This window comes from Leptinotarsa decemlineata, unplaced genomic scaffold (assembly GCF_025532065.1).
Source record: "Leptinotarsa decemlineata unplaced genomic scaffold, Ldec_3_MD MMD2_tig00026342_RagTag_RagTag, whole genome shotgun sequence".
Classification (NCBI taxonomy): domain Eukaryota; kingdom Metazoa; phylum Arthropoda; class Insecta; order Coleoptera; family Chrysomelidae; genus Leptinotarsa; species Leptinotarsa decemlineata.
Genome location: NW_027412695.1, coordinates 1 through 22,500, shown reverse-complemented (window position 1 = coordinate 22,500; position 22,500 = coordinate 1). Strand labels below are relative to the sequence as shown.

At 44.6% G+C, this 22,500-nt stretch overlaps 5 protein-coding genes, 2 non-coding genes and 1 pseudogene across 7 annotated transcripts; 6 read left to right on the top strand and 2 right to left on the bottom strand.

The window, feature by feature from the left end:
• The first annotated feature begins 6,507 nt into the window (after window positions 1–6,507).
• On the top strand, window positions 6,508–6,983 carry LOC141486004 (histone H4). Its single transcript, XM_074183764.1, has one exon. It carries the CDS (start codon window positions 6,580–6,582, stop codon window positions 6,889–6,891), a length of 312 nt encoding a protein of 103 aa, XP_074039865.1. The 5' UTR covers window positions 6,508–6,579; the 3' UTR covers window positions 6,892–6,983.
• Window positions 6,984–7,855: 872 nt separating this feature from the next.
• LOC141486000 (histone H2A) lies at window positions 7,856–8,513 on the bottom strand. Its single transcript, XM_074183760.1, has one exon. The coding sequence runs from the start codon at window positions 8,388–8,390 to the stop codon at window positions 8,016–8,018; it is 375 nt and encodes a 124-aa protein (XP_074039861.1). The 5' UTR covers window positions 8,391–8,513; the 3' UTR covers window positions 7,856–8,015.
• Window positions 8,514–8,692: 179 nt separating this feature from the next.
• On the top strand, window positions 8,693–9,128 carry LOC141486001 (histone H2B). The gene has a single exon (XM_074183761.1). It carries the CDS (start codon window positions 8,693–8,695, stop codon window positions 9,062–9,064), a length of 372 nt encoding a protein of 123 aa, XP_074039862.1. The 3' UTR covers window positions 9,065–9,128.
• A 2,927-nt stretch (window positions 9,129–12,055) lies between these two features.
• LOC141486010 (histone H3) lies at window positions 12,056–12,506 on the bottom strand. Its single transcript, XM_074183768.1, has one exon. The coding sequence runs from the start codon at window positions 12,464–12,466 to the stop codon at window positions 12,056–12,058; it is 411 nt and encodes a 136-aa protein (XP_074039869.1). The 5' UTR covers window positions 12,467–12,506.
• A 175-nt stretch (window positions 12,507–12,681) lies between these two features.
• LOC141486006 (histone H4) lies at window positions 12,682–13,191 on the top strand. The gene has a single exon (XM_074183766.1). It carries the CDS (start codon window positions 12,736–12,738, stop codon window positions 13,045–13,047), a length of 312 nt encoding a protein of 103 aa, XP_074039867.1. The 5' UTR covers window positions 12,682–12,735; the 3' UTR covers window positions 13,048–13,191.
• A 2,932-nt stretch (window positions 13,192–16,123) lies between these two features.
• LOC141486036 (small subunit ribosomal RNA) lies at window positions 16,124–18,043 on the top strand. Its single transcript, XR_012467592.1, has one exon. It is a non-coding gene; the product is annotated as a small subunit ribosomal RNA (ribosomal RNA).
• Window positions 18,044–18,958: 915 nt separating this feature from the next.
• Window positions 18,959–19,113, top strand: LOC141486011 (5.8S ribosomal RNA). Its single transcript, XR_012467570.1, has one exon. It is a non-coding gene; the product is annotated as a 5.8S ribosomal RNA (ribosomal RNA).
• Window positions 19,114–19,713: 600 nt separating this feature from the next.
• On the top strand, window positions 19,714–22,500 carry LOC141486019 (large subunit ribosomal RNA; annotated as a pseudogene; the record flags this gene model as incomplete).

The window sequence follows — 22,500 nt, the reverse complement described above, 5'->3', positions numbered from 1 at the left end:
GTAGCCGAAGACTCCTTGTACAATCTTTCTAATTCGAAGTTAGACAAAACCAATGTCCAGTCTTTTAGGTTTCCATTTACAATTATATTGTCAATTTATTATTCAGCAAAATCTCCTCTAAGATTTTTGTAATTCTTAGTAACTCGAGCGCAGACTGCGAAGCGGACTTGACTATCAGAAGTCGAGCTCTGACTGTTCCGACCGCGGCGCGCGGTATTTATTCGTTCGCGGCGAGCGCGCGCAGGCTCCGCCTACCTTGCCCGCTGCCGTCTCTCGATGATCATTCGTTCTCGCGGTTAATATACTCTAATCGCTTTTGTTAAAGATCTGGACATTGGTAACACCCCCCCGCCTAAAGAAGTCGCATACAGTTTCTAGCTAGCTGAGACTGGGAAGTGTTCTTTATTAAAAATCTTTTCAAAATAAACAACATTACACAATTCTGGTTACAAAATTTCCTTACATACTAATATACACAACATCTTCCCCTCTTAACTAAACTTAACTATTTACATTGAGTGCTCGCACACTTCCTCGCCTGTCCCCTTGCAGGCTCCGTTGTGCGGCTCGAGTCTACATAGGAGATCTTAACTACCTTATTTCTAATTTCTATCTATAAGTCCGCATGGCGTGGGTCTAGATGATCTTGCCCTTCACGCGGAGGAGGTGCGGGTCGCAGATCATCCACGTGGATGACCCGATCTACACCCCCTTTATTTACCACGTACGTACTTGGACCGAGTTGTCTCACTACGCGGCAAGGCGTCGTCCAGGTTGGGCCAAAATTCTTTTTAGTGTTCTTATCCTGGTTTCGGCATAGCACCCACTGGCCTGGGGTAAGTGTCAAGGCCGGCACTTTGTCTCGATCCGGATAACGTTTCGCCCGATATGCTCTAGATTTTTCCTGGGCTGCCTCTACGCGCTGGGCACGATCCTCATTTCGAGGTTTTCGCCTCTTTTGCAAAGGAGTGTCCCAGTCGCCTGGCCGAGGCAATTCATAGCCCAGTAAAAGCTGACACGGTGTCATACCAGTCGCGGCGTTTACTCTCGTTCTCAAGTTAAAAATCGCCTCTGGCAAGAGACGTTCCCACTGTGACTCTGGCTTCCCGATTAGGGCAGCCCGCAGCATTTTTTTCAGCTCTTGAACTCGCCGCTCGACTGGATTGGCCTGTTGATGATAGCCCGGACTATTCCTGATCTGAATCTCATTTCTTTCGCAGAACGTTTCCCAGTTCCGTCCGAGGAACATAGCAGCACTATCGCTAATGATTATTTCTGGGAATCCCCACCGATAACCAACTTCCTGTGCCACAAACTCGATTGCTGTATTTGCTTGAGCAGATTCTACTGTGCGGCACTCCACCCACTTACTAAAGCAATCGGTGGCTAGTAAAATGTATCGGTTTCCCTTTTCACTAGGGCTGTAGGGTCCCAGAACATCGATAGATACCATCTGCCACGGTCGTTCCGGTTCGTTGGGACGCAAAGGGGCAGCCTCCTGCGGGGGACTTCTCTTAGTGGTCGCGCAAGTCAAGCAAGTGTTTACGTACGCTGCGATTTGTTTACGCATATTAGACCAATAAAAATGCCTGCTGACTTGATTCTGAGTCTCATCGATTCCCGGATGTCCGGCGCCATCATGGTATCGTTTGATCAACGTGTCCCAACAGCGCCTCGGGACTAGCAACCTTTTCACGTCTTGGTTTGGTCCGATGTAATAAAGTAGATTATCCTCCATAACAAAATCATGCAAAATACGTTGTTCGTATTCAGACGGTTCCGGGTTAGTCCGGGCCCTCTCGATCCGGATCCGGAACCGCCTAACGCTGTCACTGGCTTTTTGCAACTCAGCGATCTCTTCAAACCAGGTTCGCAACTGGTTCAATGTCTCGAAATCGCCGGTTGTCACACAGACCATGTCGCAGACGTTGAGCATTTCGCTCAATTCATCCATCAACTGGCACAGCATCTCGTCTTCATTTTCCTCATCGCCGTCGGCCTTTTTATGAGGGAAAAACATCCTCTCTACGTCATTGTCTATATCGACATTAGTTTCATTTTCCGTGGGGTTTCGTGAAAGAAAATCCGGGAGTTGGTTTCTCTTCCCCGGAATATGTTCTATCGTGAAGTCGTACTCCTGGAGGAGTAGAGACCAACGGGTTAATTTGGCTTTCTCATCCTTCATACGATCCAGCCACGTTAGGGCCGAGTTGTCCGTAAACAGCGTGAAGTGACCGTCTTGAAGGTAGTGTCTATATTTTTTAATCCCCCATACAACGGCGAGGCATTCAATCTCATTTATATGATATTTGCGCTCAGTCGCGTTTAATTTTGCGCTGCCGTATGCAATTATCTTTCGTTCCTTGGTCTGCGGTTCCAGTTGAAATAACACCGCACCAATGCCGATGTGGCTGGCGTCTGTTTGCAAGCCGTAAGGGAGATCAGGGTCAGGTCGTGCCAGTTCCAGGGGTTGTGACACTGCATCTTTAATAGCCTGGAAGCTCCTTTGAGCTTCCTGACTCCATTGGAACTTTTTCTTTTTGTCTATGAGGTCTGTGAGGGGTGCGGCCACTTCGGCAAACTTCGGGATATATTCCCGAAGCCATCCGGCAGTGCCTAGGAAAGCTCGCACTTGTTTGATATTCGATGGGGGAGGAAATTCTTGGACGTGCAAAATATGTTGTTCCTGGGGCTTGTTACCGTCTTTGGAGACGACTCTACCTAAATAGTTTAGGGTGGTAGATCCGAATTTGCATTTTGATGGCGAAAGCCACAGCCCATGTAGTCGAAGCCGCTCCAGGATTAACTGTAAATGGTTGCAGTGTTCCTCTAGGCTGTGCGAGTAAACGATTATATCGTCGAGGTAGACTTTGCAGAATTTATCTACAAAGCCTACCAGAACCTCTGACATTAGCTTTTGGAACACTGCAGGTCCATTTTTTAATCCAAAACTCAGGACTTTAAATTCGTATACTGCTCCGTCTGGACCTCCAAAAGCCGTATACTTTCGGGACTCTCGGTCCAGGGGAGCTTGCCAAAATCCATTTCGGAGATCTAACGTGGTGAATAGGGATGCTTTGCCCATTTCACGCACAGTCTCCTGTATTGGTGGTAAGTATGGGGCCTCGGTAATAATCAATTTATTGATTTGCCGGTAGTCCACACAAAACCGCAACTTTCCCTCCTTCTTGGGAACAAGAACCACCGGGGAACAGTACGGCGAGGTACTTCTGGCAATTACCCCTGCTTCTAGTAACTTAGAAATTTCTTCGTGGACAATTGCCTTCCGTGCCTCTGACATTTTGCCGTATCTGGACTGCCTAAATGGTCGTTCTTCGCGAACGCGGATTTTGTGGACTACCGCCTTAGTTTGAGGTTGGCGGATCGTTTCCTCGAACACATCGGGGAACTGATTTATTACTGCCAATATCTTGTCCTTTGTTTCTCCGGAAAATTGGGAATCCTCCAATTGTACAGGACTAATAGTTCTCAGGGATCTCTGTTTTGCATTATCAGCCTCAAAGTATATACATAAGCGCGGAGCTTGGCCAAAATAAATTGACCCTCGGCCAACATCAATCGTGGCCTGGGTTTTTCGGAGGAAAGGAAGGCCAAATATGACCTTCTCCTGTAGTTTGGACAATACGGTGAATTTAATTTCAAACCTTCTTTCTTCAATCTCCACTGGTAGCGTAATCTGGCCCAAACTCTGACTTACATTGCTCTCGCATCCCATAAATACCGTGGCCGGGTTCGGGAGCCTGGTCAGGTCCATATTGGCTAGAACGCCGGATTGAATGAAGTTACTAGAGGCTCCGGTGTCTACTAAGGCTGAGAGGTTCAAGGAATTTATTACACAGGGGATTCTCGGAAGGCTTCTTCCGAGAAGGGGGCGTTCTTCAGCGAGTGACATGTAGCACTCGAGATCTGAAGGAATTACTTTCGTGCAGGGGCTTATATTATTGCAGTGGTTGAAATTCATTGGGGCCTTTAGCTCTCCACTGCTGTCCACTCCGGCCCCATCTAGTTTTCCGCCTCTCCGTTTTGGAGAGTGGGAGCTGTCTCTACTACATTATTGTGGCTCCCACGAGAAGCGTTGGGGCTCGGCCTAGACGAAGGTGGTCCCTGTTGCTGGGTTGCTCGATGTGGTGGTCGATACACTTCTGTTGAATTGCTTGCCCTATTATTACTCCAATTCCCTTGGCTACGCGGAGCATTGTTAGCCTGGGAATTGGTTGAGTTTGGGCTGGTTTGAGTATTGAAGCTTCTAGGGACTGATTTAGACAGCCGTACGTCTTCTTCGATACCAGCCGCGTCCTGTATAAATGTTTCTATATCTGAGTAACTTTTCCCCCTAAAGAAACATCTCAGTTCAGGCAACAGCAGCTGGGTTATAATGGGCAGAACTTCTCGTTCTCGCATATACGGAAACAACCTCTTTGCGAGTCCAAGCTTCCTTATGATGAATACGTCGACCTTCGTATTGCGATCCTGGTTCTCACCATAAAACTTGGAAGTGAGCTTTGCCAGCATTTCTGGGCTGGCATACTTTTGAGTTAGGCGTGACACCATCATTTGCCACGATATCTGAGTTTGTGCGTAGATCGAGGCCCATTTCGTGGCCTCCCCTGTTAACTGGGCGAACAGGATATGGACCCAATCTTCTTCTGGTACTCCACTCCTTTCTAGTTCTACAGTTAACTTTGATATGAAGACCTTAGGGTCCTCATTTTCACTTCCTGAAAAAGTGGGTAGCCGAAATCGTTCAAACCGGCTATTGTTTGACCTCTGAGCCTGGCCTATTGCATTACACAGTGCTACTGCCAAACGATTTATTGGGTCGTCCTGTGATACAGGATTCTCCCTTTTTACTGGTTCTTTCGTGGTCTCCACTTGGGGCTGGAAAGAAACCTGTTTCTGTGGGCGCCACTGGCTTGTTTTTATTTGGCCCGAAGCCAGAGAGGGCCATTCTTGAGAAGGACTAACGTGTCCTGTAGTTATCCTTGGGAGAGTCAAGGTGGTTGGAAGGGATGAAGGAGATTCTCCTTCACTTATCACATGGAAGGACCCCCCTTCTGCATCCCTGAAGGTGCTGCTAGGGCTTTCGAAACCCGGTGCATCAGCTCCTTCATCAAAGCTTGACGTAAGCCTACTGAAAGGGTTAGTTTGCCTTTCCTCTATCCCAAATCTCGCTTCTTCGTCAAAAGAAGTAGCTTCTAGTGTTGATGCCTCCTTCGGGAGACTCATTTGTGCCCCACGTTGGGCGCCATGACGCCGAGACGGTTCCCGGAGCGGTCCCAAAAAGGTACCCGGCTGGGCGTGAGTTTGCAAGAGACCTCTTGCTCCTAGGTCGCTCGTCGCAGGCAGACCAGAGCCGGCGGGTGCTAGGCCACCGGAGGATCTATTTCCGTATGTATCGTCGTCCTCGAAGATTAACTCCCAGTCCTGAACGCCTCGCGTCCCCTGCATCGTCGCAGATTTCCGGGGCAAGACCTTCTTTTGTTTACACCACAAAGTCTCGAATTTATTATTAGTATACCCTAAACTTTCTAGCTGTCTAACAGGCGCCGCGGGGGTACAGCTGGCCACCACGATGGCACTAGGCCGGACCAGAGGGTTCCCTACGATCCCTAACCACCTAGCCGACACACTATCGCGATTTGACCTACCTAACTCCCTAGGCCCGAAGGAAAGAGACCGCCTCCGGAGGCGCAGGGTCGCTTTAAAGCCCCCAGATATCAGTGCAATGGGACAGCCCACGTAGACTGTCCCTTAGATATACTGGGTAGGCGTACCTCCCGATGTATTCAAGCCTGGGTAGGCCAAATACGTCCAAGGAGGCCGGCTAGTGGGTCCCTCGGTGCGGCGTAGTGCCGAAGACGAAGAAATGCGAATTCTTTGTGTAAGCCCTGAGAAGGGCAGGATTAGAACTGAAAAGTTCCGTTTGCAGTAGTCTGGCCTTGAGAAAGACCTGTTTTATAATATATCCTGGATTCCTGATTTCTGGGTCGTCGCTGGAGCTCGGCCTTGATAAAGGCCAGAAAATCTGTTCCACAGTGTGGTCGTATACGAATTCAGATTGGGAAGTAAATTTGGTTTTTTTACTTCCCAAATCTCTGCCAGTAGAAACTGTAGCCGAAGACTCCTTGTACAATCTTTCTAATTCGAAGTTAGACAAAACCAATGTCCAGTCTTTTAGGTTTCCATTTACAATTATATTGTCAATTTATTATTCAGCAAAATCTCCTCTAAGATTTTTGTAATTCTTAGTAACTCGAGCGCAAACTGCGAAGCGGACTTGACTATCAGAAGTCGAGCTCTGCCTGTTCCGACCGCGGCGCGCGGTATTTATTCGTTCGCGGCGAGCGCGCGCAGGCTCCGCCTACCTTGCTCGCTGCCGTCTCTCGATGATCATTCGTTCTCGCGGTTAATATACTCTAATCGCTTTTGTTAAAGATCTGGACATTGGTAACATTTCCAGCGCCGACGGCCTTCAGTTGTTCTCGAGCATTCGAAGTAGTAATAACGTATTTCGCTCGTACTTTTTTTCTCTATAATCTTCCGTTTGTATTACACAAAATGACTGGTAGAGGAAAAGGAGGAAAGGGATTAGGAAAAGGCGGAGCAAAAAGACATCGCAAAGTGTTGCGAGATAATATTCAAGGAATTACGAAGCCTGCCATCAGAAGATTAGCTCGTCGTGGAGGTGTAAAACGTATATCCGGATTGATATACGAAGAAACTCGTGGAGTACTCAAAGTATTTCTCGAAAATGTTATCAGAGATGCGGTAACATATACAGAACACGCCAAAAGAAAAACCGTCACGGCCATGGACGTAGTATACGCTCTCAAACGTCAAGGGCGTACATTATATGGTTTCGGCGGTTAGATTCATATTCCGACGAGAAATTTAAAAAAAAAAACGGTTCTTTTCAGAACCACAATTTGTTTTCAAAACGAATTCGATTTATATACTTTACTTTGGTGTGAGTAATAATTAACGAATTACCAAATTAAATTCGAACGATATACCCATCTAATTTTAAGCATTATCTGTCATTCTTTTGATTACCTGAATAATTGCTTCATTTTATCCTGTATACTTAACGAAATTATTAATTTCAACCTTACTACATCTGTATACGAAGAAGAAAAGAGAAGAACGATCTGTACAATTAGATTATATACCACTCGGTTTCTAAATCTATAGGACAGGGAAGCTACTGGTATCTAGCTAGCTAGCTAGGTAGCTCCCAAACTATTCAATTATTCACCAATAGAAATTACATATGAAACTTTTCTGAAACGCCGCTTTAAAACGCGATACCATTTGTACGTAAAGAAAAAATTGAAAAAATGAATATTCATAAACTGATCGAAGGTTAATGAACCACTGTCCAAATATTATTGTTTTATGCTTATAATATTCATCTATCCCATTTCACAAATTACTATGAATAATAATAACAACCTATTTTTATATACTCGTCATTCATTTCTGCAGATATTGAAATGTATGTATGCATTCATCTATGCTATATAATTTAATTAGGTATAATTTTTTTTGTTTTCATTTATTCATTCCAATTTACTCATGATTGTCTATATTGTAATTCCACGAACAAGAATGTATAATATTTCTATGGATATTGTTATGTTTATTCATTTGTATACCTAAATCTGATATTACTGCATACATTTTATTTTCATCACGAATAAACGTACAGACATTCTGATATTTGATTTCAGCAAATAGAAATCACTTGTTTCGGCACGAAAATAAGAAGTTGAACAATAATAATATTATTAATCATGTATACATGTATACGTAAATATGCGCAAGCAAGAAAGAAACAATCGCATATCGTGCTGCGTCAACAATTGTATCGAAAAGCGATGACAAGAAAATAAAAAAAAATATATGCAATTGTCGAATTCATTAGAGAAAATCGTTGTGGCCCTGATAAGGGCCGATATTTTATTTGTCGCTTTCCTCTCTCAGGAAATGTGTACTTATGCCTTCTTTTCGGTTTTTTTCGGTAACAAAACCGCCTGAATATTGGGCAAAACACCACCTTGAGCAATGGTTACTCCTGATAACAATTTATTGAGTTCTTCGTCGTTTCGAATGGCCAGCTGTAAATGTCTAGGAATGATACGGGTTTTTTTGTTATCGCGAGCCGCATTACCGGCCAATTCCAAGACTTCAGCTGCCAAATATTCCATTACTGCGGCTAAGTAAACCGGGGCGCCGGCACCAACTCGTTCGGCATAATTTCCCTTACGAAGGAGTCGATGAATACGTCCTACTGGGAATTGGAGTCCAGCCCGACTGGAACGGGACTTTGCCTTTCCCTTAACTTTACCTCCTTTTCCACGTCCAGACATGTCGAATCGTAGATTAGTATTATATATCGGATAAATTTAAAGAATTCACTGAGAATTATTCGATGTTGCTCTAACAGTAGCTTTCTATACAATGATTTCTATATAGAATCGACCTGTATTAATACCGTCCTACCGACCAATGGGCGTTCTCGAACGCTCAACTTTCCGGTGGGCGGAGCCTACTAGAGTTCCAGTTACTATCTGAAATAGTGACGACAGAGTGGCGTCTTTTACATTGAGTCGAAAGCAAACCTGCACGATAGTACTTGTTTGTTTGATATTGACGAAATTAAATTTTCAGAATGCCACCCAAAGCTAGTGGAAAGGCTGCGAAGAAGGCCGGAAAGGCCCAAAAGAATATATCGAAGACCGATAAGAAAAAGAAGAGGAGGAGGAAGGAAAGTTACGCAATTTATATCTACAAAGTATTGAAACAAGTCCATCCCGATACCGGAATATCCAGTAAAGCGATGAGCATCATGAACAGTTTCGTAAATGATATATTTGAGCGTATCGCAGCGGAAGCCTCCCGTCTTGCTCATTATAACAAGCGATCGACTATTACGAGCAGAGAAATTCAGACTGCAGTACGTCTGTTACTTCCTGGTGAATTGGCGAAGCACGCCGTCAGCGAAGGCACCAAAGCAGTTACGAAATATACCAGTTCGAAATAATTTACTTATTCCGGTCTACGATATACATTCTTAAAAAAAAACGGTTCTTTTCAGAACCACAAAATATTTATGAAAGAATTCTTACAATATCGTTTCGACGCTGAATGATAATTTATTTTTGCTAGGGCGCTAGGTCTCACTCGGTTGGGTTGCCTTGTTATCAGTACATTGTTACCTCCTTTCGTGAAACGCGCGATGATAATAAATAATTTTGCCACCTATATTTAGATGGTGCTTACCTACCTATCAACCTAAAAAGTTAACGTTCGTTACTGTTATACTAGTCATGTACTCTATTACTTATGTTATTTTTTAACGTGTTTTTTATTTACGTGCTAATATGTTGTCTAAAAACGTTTATGATTAGCATTTCTGATTTCGACTATAACATTGACGATTTATATATTTCGGGTGGGGGTGGGTGTGTATTACTCCGTTATAGATAGAGCTCACAGTATCGTCGTTCGTTCGTTCGTTCGTTCGTGTTGTAGTATCGACCTTTTTATTGAAAGTATATTACGATGATTATATCTTATCGAATATAACATTAATAACGTTCGTTATTATTCGAATGCCGTTTTCATCGAACACTTTTATAGGGATAATTTTTGAAAATGTTGATGCTATTAGAAGCGTCGGTTCTTGGTTATAGTCGTGTATGAAGGTAGACACGAGGTCTCTTCGATGCCCCTATTCACTCGTGTATTTATCGAGTATTATCGGCTAATGTATCATGTTTCTATAGACAGTCGCGCCTATGATATTTATTCGAAGGTTCCTTCCAGATCATCGATTACGAGTATTTTCGGAAAGGAATTGTCTGGAGTTACGTCAAAATCATCAATACTTCATATTTCATTGTAATTTACTGTGAGTTGTCGAGGTTTAATATTAGCTTTTTCTTATCAGAAAATATTTTCGGAATACGTAGAATCTATCCACGTTATTGTGCTAGTCGAAGTCTAAATAGGAAACCGGCATTGATTTCGTAAAGAAGTTGATGCGAACATTTCGACAGCAGAATGGAAGCCGTCAATATCGTGTCTAACGAGAATGTCGAGCGTTCAGTCTCCCGTCCGCCTGTGCTTCGACCCAGAATATTTAAACAAACGGAACACCAGAGGACTACATCATTCTCTCTAGACGCCTAACGAGTGTAGCATCTATCTTCCGAGAATATATTGTCAGTTGTTTTTTTACTATGGCAGACATAGAAAATCAGAATTCTTCGGCTTCGGCTAATTCATCTTCGTCGCCGCAGGCACAGTCTACTGCGAAGAAAGAAAAGAAAGTTAAAAATCCAAGAAGTAAACCTTCTCACCCACCTACGTCGGAAATGGTTAATAACGCTATTAAAGGATTGAAGGAACGGGGTGGTTCCTCTTTACAAGCCATAAAAAAATATATTGCGGCGAATTATAAGGCTGACGCAGAAAAAGTGGCACCTTTCATCAAGAAATATCTTAAATCTGCGGTTGCTTCCGGATCATTAGTACAAACTAAAGGAAAAGGTGCATCGGGGTCGTTCAAATTGGCATCGGCATCTTCTGGTTCGGCAAAACCGTCGGCTACCGAAAAGAAAACGTCCGGTACGGCCGGTGCGAAGGCCAAAAAAACTCCCGTTAAACGCGTAGCTGGTGAAAAAGCTAAAACCGGCAAGAAGGCTGCTGCATCACCGAAAGGTAAGAAAGCCTCTCCGGAAAAGAAAGCGGCTGCCGCAGCCAAGCCTAAAAAGGTAACTGCCGAGGATAAAAAGACCGTCGCTTCTAAGGTTTCGTCCGCGACTTCTGCTAGTAAAACCAAGTCTCCTTCGAAAGCAAAGAAAACTAACAAAGGACCAACAAAAAAGCCGAAAGCACCCAAACCGAAAACCGCGAAAGCGACCCCTGCATCGGCATCTTCTCCGAAAGCCAAAAAAGCTGCCTCTCCAAAAAAGAAGAAGTAAATTCTTCTATCAGTTGACTTCTCTCTCCGGCGACGAAGTCTAAGAAAACAAATGGCCCTTTTCAGGGCCACAATTTTTTTTACAAGAATTCGTATATAATTCAACTGTCCAACAAATATATAAATAAATAGTCAGAACTACCTACCTAGCCTATCCCTATAAACAGAAAAAAAATAGATAAATAATATTTCTTCCGCCGCCGCCGCCGACTATCGAATTGATATGAATCGAATAATTTCGTAAAAGAGTAAAAATTAAAAAATATTGCTCTGTCTTTCTATTTCATTGAAATATGTCTTGTGAACAGTTGACTTATTTTCTGATATTGGGATCGTTTCAGGAAAATGAGTCAAAATCATTTCGAGATTTCCAAACTAAGGGTGTTCCATTTGAGAAATCACTGATTTTTATATCTTCAGAATTACTCATCGACTCCTAATACCTCGTTCATCATTTTGGAAATGTTACTCCTCCTACAAGACGACGGAATGTAATATTTTGATGAATCAATAATAGCTTATGTATTCTATGAGACTTGTTTTCAATTTTATAGGGAAATGGCTCGAGAACCGAATAATACCTACTTTTTCTGTATAAACGATCGAATATCTCGAGAACGATTCATTTTTGGTATAGGGTATATTACAAAAAGTCACTCGAGATTTATGCCAGGTATTCAAAAATATGAATCAGAGGAAATTTACGAAAAGATGGTGATGTTATGAGCGATCTTTCATTCAGTGATCGCTTGTTTTTCGTTATTTATCTCAGCCGTTTCTAAAAATGATCTTTTCGAAAGATTCGTTTCGGAAAGTAAAAAATTTCAGTATTATAATCCATATTTGGATCATACTGAACATGTTCTGCAAACACCCGTGATTTAATATTTACGTGATGCGAGTTATTGAAAATATCATACATTCATTCATTCATTCATTCATATCTATCGATAAACGAATTCTTTCATCAATTGCATTTTGTGGTTCTGAAAAGAACCTTTTTTTTGTATATATTTTCAATATATATTGGGATATATATATATGAAATTAAGCTCGTTCTCCGCGTATTCTCCTTGCTAACTGAATGTCTTTGGGCATAATGGTAACGCGCTTGGCGTGAATGGCGCACAAATTCGTATCTTCGAAGAGTCCTACCAAATACGCCTCGCTAGCTTCTTGCAAAGCCATGACGGCTGAACTTTGGAATCGTAAATCGGTTTTGAAATCTTGAGCGATTTCTCGAACTAAACGTTGAAAGGGTAATTTCCTAATCAACAATTCAGTACTCTTCTGATAACGTCGAATTTCTCGGAGAGCAACAGTACCGGGTCTGTAACGATGAGGTTTTTTAACACCTCCCGTAGCCGGTGCACTTTTGCGAGCTGCTTTAGTAGCTAATTGTTTTCTCGGAGCTTTACCTCCAGTCGATTTACGAGCGGTCTGCTTGGTACGAGCCATTTTCAAAACCTATTGCGAATTGTAACGAACGAAATGTATACCGAACGATAGACGGACAACATATGAACTGAGTCGGCTTATACACGCCAACTATTATATACCATCTAGACGAGACGCCATTGGTCCGATTTCCAGTTGTGGGCGGAGTCATGAAATTTAACAAAACCCGACCGAGTTCGGTGTAGAACTTTAGTCGAAGTCTGTCGTTAGTATCACTAACAGTATTTCATTCGTATCGTGCAGTATATAATTTATTCTTAACATTCGAAATGACTGGTCGTGGCAAGGGAGGTAAAGGTTTAGGAAAAGGAGGAGCGAAACGTCATCGTAAAGTATTGCGTGATAATATCCAAGGAATAACGAAACCTGCCATTAGAAGATTAGCCCGTCGAGGTGGTGTTAAACGTATTTCGGGTTTGATATACGAAGAAACTCGTGGAGTACTCAAAGTATTTCTCGAAAATGTTATCAGAGATGCCGTAACATATACCGAACATGCGAAACGCAAAACCGTCACAGCCATGGATGTTGTATACGCCCTGAAAAGGCAAGGTCGAACCTTGTACGGATTTGGCGGTTGAATTTAATGCCTCCCCCTGTATTGTCCTTACCGTTTCCATAAAAAAAAGGTTCTTTTCAGAACCACAAAAGCTTATGAAATGAATTCGTGTGTATTTTTTATATTTTTGAAGTAAGTCTCAGGTCAAGAAAGTAATACAAATCATGAAATTATGAAACAACAAAATTTAATTGACGCTCCGGAGGGGCGACTTCATTGATGATTCCAGTGGCGCATTTGCTTTTTCAGCTGCAGGAAAACCCGGAAAAACCTGCAGCAGCAGCAAGCACCACATCATGTGAACATCTTGATCTACTAATGTCTTCTCTTTTATAAAACAAAATGTAGGGTATCTCCAGAGACTACAGTAAATTTAGAACATCGCCAGAACACTTAGTGACACGACTATCGTCAAACTTAATCGACCTCTGCCCTCCGGTAGCAAGCAGAATATCGGAAGCGTGAAATAAAAATTTGAATTGGAAATTTTGGCGAAATAACCCGAACGGAAAGTGTAGTGAAAATATAAAAGATAACGGAAAGTGTAGTGAAAATATAAAAGATAACGGAAAGTGTAGTGAACGTTTACCTCTGCCTTCCGCGAACAAGCAGAATATCGGAAGCGTGAAATAAAAATTTGAAATGGAAATTTTGGCGAAATAACCCGAACGGAAAGTGTAGTGAAAATATAAAAGAAAACGGAAAGTGTAGTGAAAATTTAAAAGTAGCGGAAAGTGTAGTGAAAACATAAATATACCGGAAAGTGTAGTGAACGTTTACTTCTGCCTTCCGCGAGCAAGCAGAATATCGGAAGCGTGAAATAAAAATTTGAATTGGAAATTTTGGCGAAATAACCCGAACGGAAAGTGTAGTGAAAATATAAAAGATAACGGAAAGTGTAGTGAAAACATAAATATAACGGAAAGTGTAATGAAAGTTTACCTCTGCCTTCTGGGAGCGAGCAGAATTTCGGAAGCGTGAAGAAAATATTTCAGATGGAAACTTTGGCGAAAATAATCGTGAACGGAAAGTGTGGTGAAAATATAAAAGTATCGGAAAGTGTAGTGAAACATAAATATAACGGAAAGTGTAATGAAAGTTTACCTCTGCCTTCTGGGAGCGAGCAGAATTTCGGAAGCGTGAAGAAAATATTTCAGATGGAAACTTTGGCGAAAATAATCGTGAACGGAAAGTGTGGTGAAAATATAAAAGTATCGGAAAGTGTAGTGAAAACATAAATATAACGGAAAGTGTAATGAAAGTTTACCTCTGCCTTCTGGGAGCAGCAGAATTTCGGAAGCGTGAAGAAAACATTTCAGATGGAAATTTTGGCGAAAATAAATCATGAACGGAAAGTGTGGTGAAAATATAAAAGTATCGGAAAGTGTGGTGAAAATATAAAAGTATCGGAAAGTGTAGTGAAAACATAAATATAACGGAAAGTGTAATGAAAGTTTACCTCTGCCTTCTGGGTGCGAGCAGAATTTCGGAAGCGTGAAGAAAAAATTTCAGATGGAAACTTTGGCGAAAATAATCGTGAACGGAAAGTGTGGTGAAAATATAAAAGTATCGGAAAGTGTAGTGAAAACATAAATATAACGGAAAGTGTAATGAAAGTTTACCTCTGCCTTCCGCGAACAGCAGAATATCGGAAGCGTGAAATAAAAATTTGAAATGGAAATTTTGGCGAAATAACCCGAACGGAAAGTGTGGTGAAAATATAAAAGATAACGGAAAGTGTAGTGAAAACATAAATATAACGGAAAGTGTAATGAAAGTTTACCTCTGCCTTCTGGGAGCGAGCAGAATTTCGGAAGCGTGAAGAAAAAATTTCAGACGGAAATTTTGGCGAAAATAATCATGAACGGAAAGTGTGGTGAAAATAACGGAAAGTGTGGTGAAAATATCGGAAAGTATAGTGAAATTTTCGCCAAAATTTCTCTTTGAAAATTTTTTATCACGCTTCCGAAATTCTGTTTGCTCCCATTAATTCAAGTATCGTCTCACCGTCTCAACTCATATGTTGTAATGGCGAGAAAGCGGTATAGGCCTTACACAAATTTTCACTACACTTTCCGATAAACATTGTAATCGAGACGTCCTGTTGTCAGAACGTTATCCTATAATATTTTAATATATCGATCGATATGCGTATTCATGTCTGATACAATATCATATCGACGGATATAAATTATATTGACTAGGACTATACGAAAAGTGGAAAAAACCGAAAGTCGCGTAGGGTCCCGTCAGCGTTAACGGAAAACGGGCGATGTGCTCGAAACGCCGCTATAGGGGGATAGGTACGTTTCGAAACGGATCGAAAACGCTTCCTCTATAGTATCGGCAGACGCTTGCTCGAGCGCTGTCGGTACCGTGGTCACCGATAACCAAATCACACGATATTCGTTTTTCTGCTGAATAATAACATTAATTCGATATCGTGTCGAGTGCGGGCTTCGCCCACGGTGGTGTGGATAGTTCGTAGTAGTATATCTTCTGCTTCTACCCAACCGAAACCGTCAGACACTGCGAGATCGCGGATTTAGCGAGCGTTTCTACGTAAGCGGTCCCTATGCGATCAACCAAAAAATAACAAAAATTTTGTTATTACACAAAATATGCGACAGCTCTCCTCTGTCCGAGCGAGAATAAATATAATTTCGGAACGAATCTTTCGAGAACACCGAGTCGCTTTCAATCTAGCGAAGGGTCGAGAGAATGTTCGAAGTTTTGTGCCGGTCGACGTATATATCGTCTATTATATATTGTATTTCGAAAAATTACCATACGTACGTGTACGCCGGTGGTTTGTGTAACATTATCATCAGGTCGAGTACGACGAGCGTGTGTTGTAATATTTCTTCTTGAGCAATGTTATAGTTCGATTTGTTGTCGGTCCGGTTTTATTTGAATGAAATAATGCAGAGACACATAGAGATATATAACAACTTTTTCGTTGAGCGTGGCGTTTCGAAAATTTATATTTCGTATAACGCACACACAACACGCACGAAAAGAGAATATAGATCTGTTTCCGTATTTATTATTATTTTAATATTATGGAGACTGAACTAGTTCTACGATAGAACGTCAGCTCCCTGGTTGATCCTGCCAGTAGTCATATGCTTGTCTCAAAGATTAAGCCATGCATGTCTCAGTACAAGCCAAATTAAGGTGAAACCGCGAAAGGCTCATTAAATCAGTTATGGTTCCTTAGATCGTACCCACATTTACTTGGATAACTGTGGTAATTCTAGAGCTAATACATGCAAACAGAGTTCCGACCGGAGACGGAAGGAGCGCTTTTATTAGATCAAAACCAATCGGTGGCGGGTTCGCTCGTCATCGTACACCTTGGTGACTCTGAATAACTTTATGCTGATCGCACGGTCTCGCACCGGCGACGCATCTTTCAAATGTCTGCCTTATCAACTGTCGATGGTAGGTTCTGCGCCTACCATGGTTGTAACGGGTAACGGGGAATCAGGGTTCGATTCCGGAGAGGGAGCCTGAGAAACGGCTACCACATCCAAGGAAGGCAGCAGGCGCGCAAATTACCCACTCCCGGCACGGGGAGGTAGTGACGAAAAATAACGATACGGGACTCATCCGAGGCCCCGTAATCGGAATGAGTACACTCTAAACCCTTTAACGAGGATCAATTGGAGGGCAAGTCTGGTGCCAGCAGCCGCGGTAATTCCAGCTCCAATAGCGTATATTAAAGTTGTTGCGGTTAAAAAGCTCGTAGTCGAATCTGTGTCCCGCGCCTTCGGTTCATCGTCCGCGGTGTTAACTGGTGTGCCGCGGGACGTCCTGCCGGTGGGCTTAGCTCGCAAGGGCGGCCCAACTCAATCCCGCCGCGGTGCTCTTCATTGAGTGTCGAGGTGGGCCGGCACGTTTACTTTGAACAAATTAGAGTGCTTAAAGCAGGCTAAAACTTCGCCTGAATACTGTGTGCATGGAATAATGGAATAGGACCTCGGTTCTATTTTGTTGGTTTTCGGAACCCCGAGGTAATGATTAATAGGAACGGATGGGGGCATTCGTATTGCGACGTTAGAGGTGAAATTCTTGGATCGTCGCAAGACGGACAGAAGCGAAAGCATTTGCCAAAAACGCTTTCATTGATCAAGAACGAAAGTTAGAGGTTCGAAGGCGATCAGATACCGCCCTAGTTCTAACCATAAACGATGCCAGCTAGCGATCCGCCGACGTTCCTCCGATGACTCGGCGGGCAGCTTCCGGGAAACCAAAGCTTTTGGGTTCCGGGGGAAGTATGGTTGCAAAGCTGAAACTTAAAGGAATTGACGGAAGGGCACCACCAGGAGTGGAGCCTGCGGCTTAATTTGACTCAACACGGGAAACCTCACCAGGCCCGGACACCGGAAGGATTGACAGATTGAGAGCTCTTTCTTGATTCGGTGGGTGGTGGTGCATGGCCGTTCTTAGTTGGTGGAGCGATTTGTCTGGTTAATTCCGATAACGAACGAGACTCTGGCCTACTAACTAGGCGTTTTCCGACATCCTAAAGGCCCGCCGATGGGGCTTCGGCCTTTATCGTGCGCGGTTTTTACTGTCGGCGTATAAACAATTCTTCTTAGAGGGACAGGCGGCGTCTAGCCGCACGAGATTGAGCAATAACAGGTCTGTGATGCCCTTAGATGTTCTGGGCCGCACGCGCGCTACACTGAAGGAATCAGCGTGTCCTCCCTGGCCGAGCGGCCCGGGTAACCCGTTGAACCTCCTTCGTGCTAGGGATTGGGGCTTGCAATTGTTCCCCATGAACGAGGAATTCCCAGTAAGCGCGAGTCATAAGCTCGCGTTGATTACGTCCCTGCCCTTTGTACACACCGCCCGTCGCTACTACCGATTGAATGATTTAGTGAGGTCTTCGGACTGAGCGCGATGGCGTTTCGGCGTCTTCGATGTTTCGGAAAGATGACCAAACTTGATCATTTAGAGGAAGTAAAAGTCGTAACAAGGTTTCCGTAGGTGAACCTGCGGAAGGATCATTACAGTGATATTGTCTATATACGACATGTCTGATCAAATATATATATCGCGAAGCGAGAAAAGAGTTAAATCTCTCCTTTTTCCTTCTACGATATTCGAACTAATTTGTCGCTTTATGTTTTCGTTTCGATAGAAAAGAAAATGAGCGACGGTGGACTACGTTTTCGAATGACGGTGAAATTGACGACGACGACGACGTTGTTGTCTGTCGTCATCATCCTTTCGATTAGTAGTAGTCCTCTTCTCGAACTATACAAATTCGTCTTAGAGGTTTTTCAATTAGGCGTGTAATTTTCTTTACCGAAAATTATAATATATGACGTTGTGCGTATTGTTGTGTTGCCGCGTCGTTGTCGTCGATTATGGCGCTAATGTTGTTCGTCGATCGTGTTGTGAAGCGTACGCTCTTTTGTCGAACGCGAACGCGCGATATACGACGATACATTTCGCCGTCGATGACGATGATGCCGACGACGCCGCCTTCGCCGGGTACCTAGGAGTGTGTGACTGTTAAAAAACCGCTCCGTAGGAAATTATGTTTAATCGCGGTCGAAACGTGAAAGTTTCGTTTCGTACGAATTTTTACGTTACCGGATTACACAACGAGATTTCCGATGGTTGTGAAAGATATTCGCCCGGCCGTGTCAGTTAGAACGCATGGTAAATGAAATACTACGCGCGTCCTCTACACGACGAATATAAAAATTGAGTCGTGCGCGATTTCGGTACACGATGCCTCGTCTGAATATGTGGTGCCGTACGAATACGAAATCGTCGAGCGCTTCTCTTTTTTTATTTTTTTTAACAAGTATATATATATTTATGTACGTTGTTGCATTGGTATAATCTCAACGCTTGCCGAATCGAGACGTCGAACTCTTGAAATTATTTTTTTTGAGTACGTCTAAATAAAAGATTACCCTGAACGGTGAATCACTTGGCTCGTGGGTCGATGAAGAACGCAGCTAATTGCGCGTCAACTTGTGAACTGCAGGACACATGAACATCGACATTTCGAACGCACATTGCGGTCCTCGGATACTGTTCCTGGACCACTCCTGGCTGAGGGTCGTATCAATTTCAAAGACTGCTCGGTTTTTCAAAATTGATATTTTGTAAAAACGTCGGAGCGTGTTGGATGATTGACGTGTTGTTGTTGTTGTTGTTTGTCGTCTATCGAGTCGTCTCGTTATTATAATCGTTATCTAAGTATTTTATCGCCTTCGCGGCGATGACACTTGGTAACAAAAATAAATACACGTTGACGACGACGACGACGCCGACGACGACAAAGACGCGGCATCTTAAAGTGCGAAAGCGACGAATCGTTTTTTCTCATCGCAAGATGAGAGAAACGTTACGTAGTTTGTACACAACGAAATCGTATCGAGTCTCCGTTGTTGGGAAAGCGGCTGCCACGGCAATATACAGGTTCACGCTTGTAGTGTGTGTGTGTATGCTCTCGTTACGCACGATCGTCGTGTCCGAGAATCTTTGATGAATCGAAGACGACGTCTGATCGTGTCGAGCAGCGTACGTACACACGCACACACATTATTACAGGACGTCGAGAACTTTTTTGTCCGTTTCGGTAGTTCTCTCTCGAAATAACGACGGACGAGACTACGTACGTCGACTCGTTGCTGTTGAATAAACTGAAAAATTATTTTATCGACCTCAGAGCAGGTGAGACTACCCGCTGAATTTAAGCATATTACTAAGCGGAGGAAAAGAAACTAACTAGGATTCCCTCAGTAGCTGCGAGCGAACAGGGATAAGCCCAGCACCGAATCCCGCGGGTTAACCGCCGGGAAATGTGGTGTTAGGGAGGATCCGTTTATCCCGGAGTCGTACGGCGCGTCCAAGTCCTTCTTGAACGGGGCCACAGCCCATAGAGGGTGCCAGGCCCGTAGCGACCGCCGTCAATTTCGGGAGGATCTCTCCTCAGAGTCGGGTTGCTTGAGAGTGCAGCCCTAAGTGGGTGGTAAACTCCATCTAAGGCTAAATATGACCACGAGACCGATAGCGAACAAGTACCGTGAGGGAAAGTTGAAAAGCACTTTGAAGAGAGAGTTCAAGAGTACGTGAAACCGTTCAGGGGTAAACCTGAGAAACCCGAAAGGTCGAAGGAGGAAATTCATCGCGTTTCGATCGTCGGCGTTTGACGGGTTTCGTGACGGACGGCGTTCGCGTCGTTCGCTCAGCTCGTTTTTCGAACCGATATCGAACGCGTGCACTTTTCCTCTTGTAGGACGTTGCGATCCGTTGGGTGTCGGTCTAAGGTCCGGGGTGGAGCCCACGTGAATTTTTCGCGTGGACCCTCGGTATCCCGGCCGACTCGCTCGACGGTATAACGATGGCGCGGGGCCGCTACTTTATAATTAGCGTTCGGCTCGTGGCAAGCGCGTCCGGTGTTTGACGGCGATCGGACCTAGCGCCGATCCTGTCCCCGGGCGACTGTTGGCTACGATGTTCTCGAACAGACCTCGTTGAAACGCCGATCTGCAACGCTATAGCTTTGGGTACTTTCAGGACCCGTCTTGAAACACGGACCAAGGAGTCTAGCATGTGCGCGAGTCATTGGGACATAACTAAACCTAAAGGCGCAATGAAAGTAAAGGTCTACCTTGCGTAGACCGAGGGAAGATGAGCGGTTCGCCCTCAAAGTGGCCGCTCCGCATTCCCGGGGCGTCTCGTTCTCATTGCGAGAAGAGGCGCACCAAGAGCGTACACGCTGGGACCCGAAAGATGGTGAACTATGCCTGGTCAGGACGAAGTCAGGGGAAACCCTGATGGAGGTCCGTAGCGATTCTGACGTGCAAATCGATCGTCGGAACTGGGTATAGGGGCGAAAGACTAATCGAACCATCTAGTAGCTGGTTCCCTCCGAAGTTTCCCTCAGGATAGCTGGCGCTCGTCGCGTACGAGTTTCATCCGGTAAAGCGAATGATTAGAGGTATTGGGATCGAAACGATCTCAACCTATTCTCAAACTTTAAATGGGTGAGATCTCCGGCTTGCTCGAACTCTTATGAAGCCGCGAGACTCGAATCAGAGTGCCAAGTGGGCCATTTTTGGTAAGCAGAACTGGCGCTGTGGGATGAACCAAACGTCGAGTTAAAGCGCCTAAATCGACGCTTATGGGATACCATGAAAGGCGTTGGTAACTTAAGACAGCAGGACGGTGGCCATGGAAGTCGGAATCCGCCAAGGAGTGTGTAACAACTCACCTGCCGAAGTTACTAGCCCTGAAAATGGATGGCGCTGAAGCGTCGTGCTTATACTCGACCGTCAGAGGCATGTGCGGTACTCTGCCCGATATCTTCCCGATTGAAGGCGACCATGAAGCCCTGACGAGTAGGAGGGTCGCGGCGGTGAGCGCAGAAGGGCTGGCCGTGAGGCCGTCTGGAGCCGCCGTCGGTGCAGATCTTGGTGGTAGTAGCAAATACTCCAGCGAGGTCCTGGAGGACTGACGTGGAGAAGGGTTTCGTGTGAACAGCCGTTGCACACGAGTCAGTCGATCCTAAGCCCTAGGCGAAAGCCGATGTTGATGTGGTGTAAGTTTATATAATAAAATTTATTATAAAATAAATGTTCACACCCGTCGGGCGAAAGGGAATCCGGTTCCTATTCCGGAACCCGGCAGCGGAACCGTCAAAAAGTCGGGCCCTCGCAAGAGAGTTCGTCGGGGCAACCCAAAAGGACCCGGAGACGCCGTCGGGAGATCCGGGAAGAGTTTTCTTTTCTGCATAAGCGTTCGAGTTCCATGGAATCCTCTAGCAGGGAGATATGGTTTGGAACGCGAAGAGCACCGCAGTTGCAGCGGTGTCCGGATCTTCCCCTCGGACCTTGAAAATCCGGGAGAGGGCCACGTGGAGGCGTCGCGCCGGTTCGTACCCATATCCGCAGCAGGTCTCCAAGGTGAAGAGCCTCTAGTCGATAGAATAATGTAGGTAAGGGAAGTCGGCAAATTGGATCCGTAACTTCGGGATAAGGATTGGCTCTGAGGATCGGGGCGTGTCGGGCTTGGCGAGGAAGCGGGTCGCGGCTGACGTGCCGGGCCTGTGCGAGGTGAAGTGTCATCGCTTCACGGCGTTGATTACGGATCCGAGTTCGGTCCCGTGCCTTGGCCTCCCGCGGAACCGTCTTGCTGCGAGGCCCCGGTGTCGCCCGCAAGGGAGACCCGGGTGTCCTCTTCGGCCGCCATTCAACGATCAGCTCAGAACTGGCACGGACCGGGGGAATCCGACTGTCTAATTAAAACAAAGCATTGCGATGGCCCCAGCGGGTGATGACGCAATGTGATTTCTGCCCAGTGCTCTGAATGTCAACGTGAAGAAATTCAAGCAAGCGCGGGTAAACGGCGGGAGTAACTATGACTCTTAAGGTAGCCAAATGCCTCGTCATCTAATTAGTGACGCGCATGAATGGATTAACGAGATTCCCACTGTCCCTACCCC

What these genes read in the sequence shown, in the direction of transcription:
- LOC141486004 (XM_074183764.1), top strand. Translation starts at nt 6,580, where the DNA reads ATGACTGGTAGAGGAAAAGGAGGAAAGGGATTAGGAAAAGGCGGAGCA.
- LOC141486000 (XM_074183760.1), bottom strand. Translation starts at nt 8,390, where the DNA reads ATGTCTGGACGTGGAAAAGGAGGTAAAGTTAAGGGAAAGGCAAAGTCC.
- LOC141486001 (XM_074183761.1), top strand. Translation starts at nt 8,693, where the DNA reads ATGCCACCCAAAGCTAGTGGAAAGGCTGCGAAGAAGGCCGGAAAGGCC.
- LOC141486010 (XM_074183768.1), bottom strand. Translation starts at nt 12,466, where the DNA reads ATGGCTCGTACCAAGCAGACCGCTCGTAAATCGACTGGAGGTAAAGCT.
- LOC141486006 (XM_074183766.1), top strand. Translation starts at nt 12,736, where the DNA reads ATGACTGGTCGTGGCAAGGGAGGTAAAGGTTTAGGAAAAGGAGGAGCG.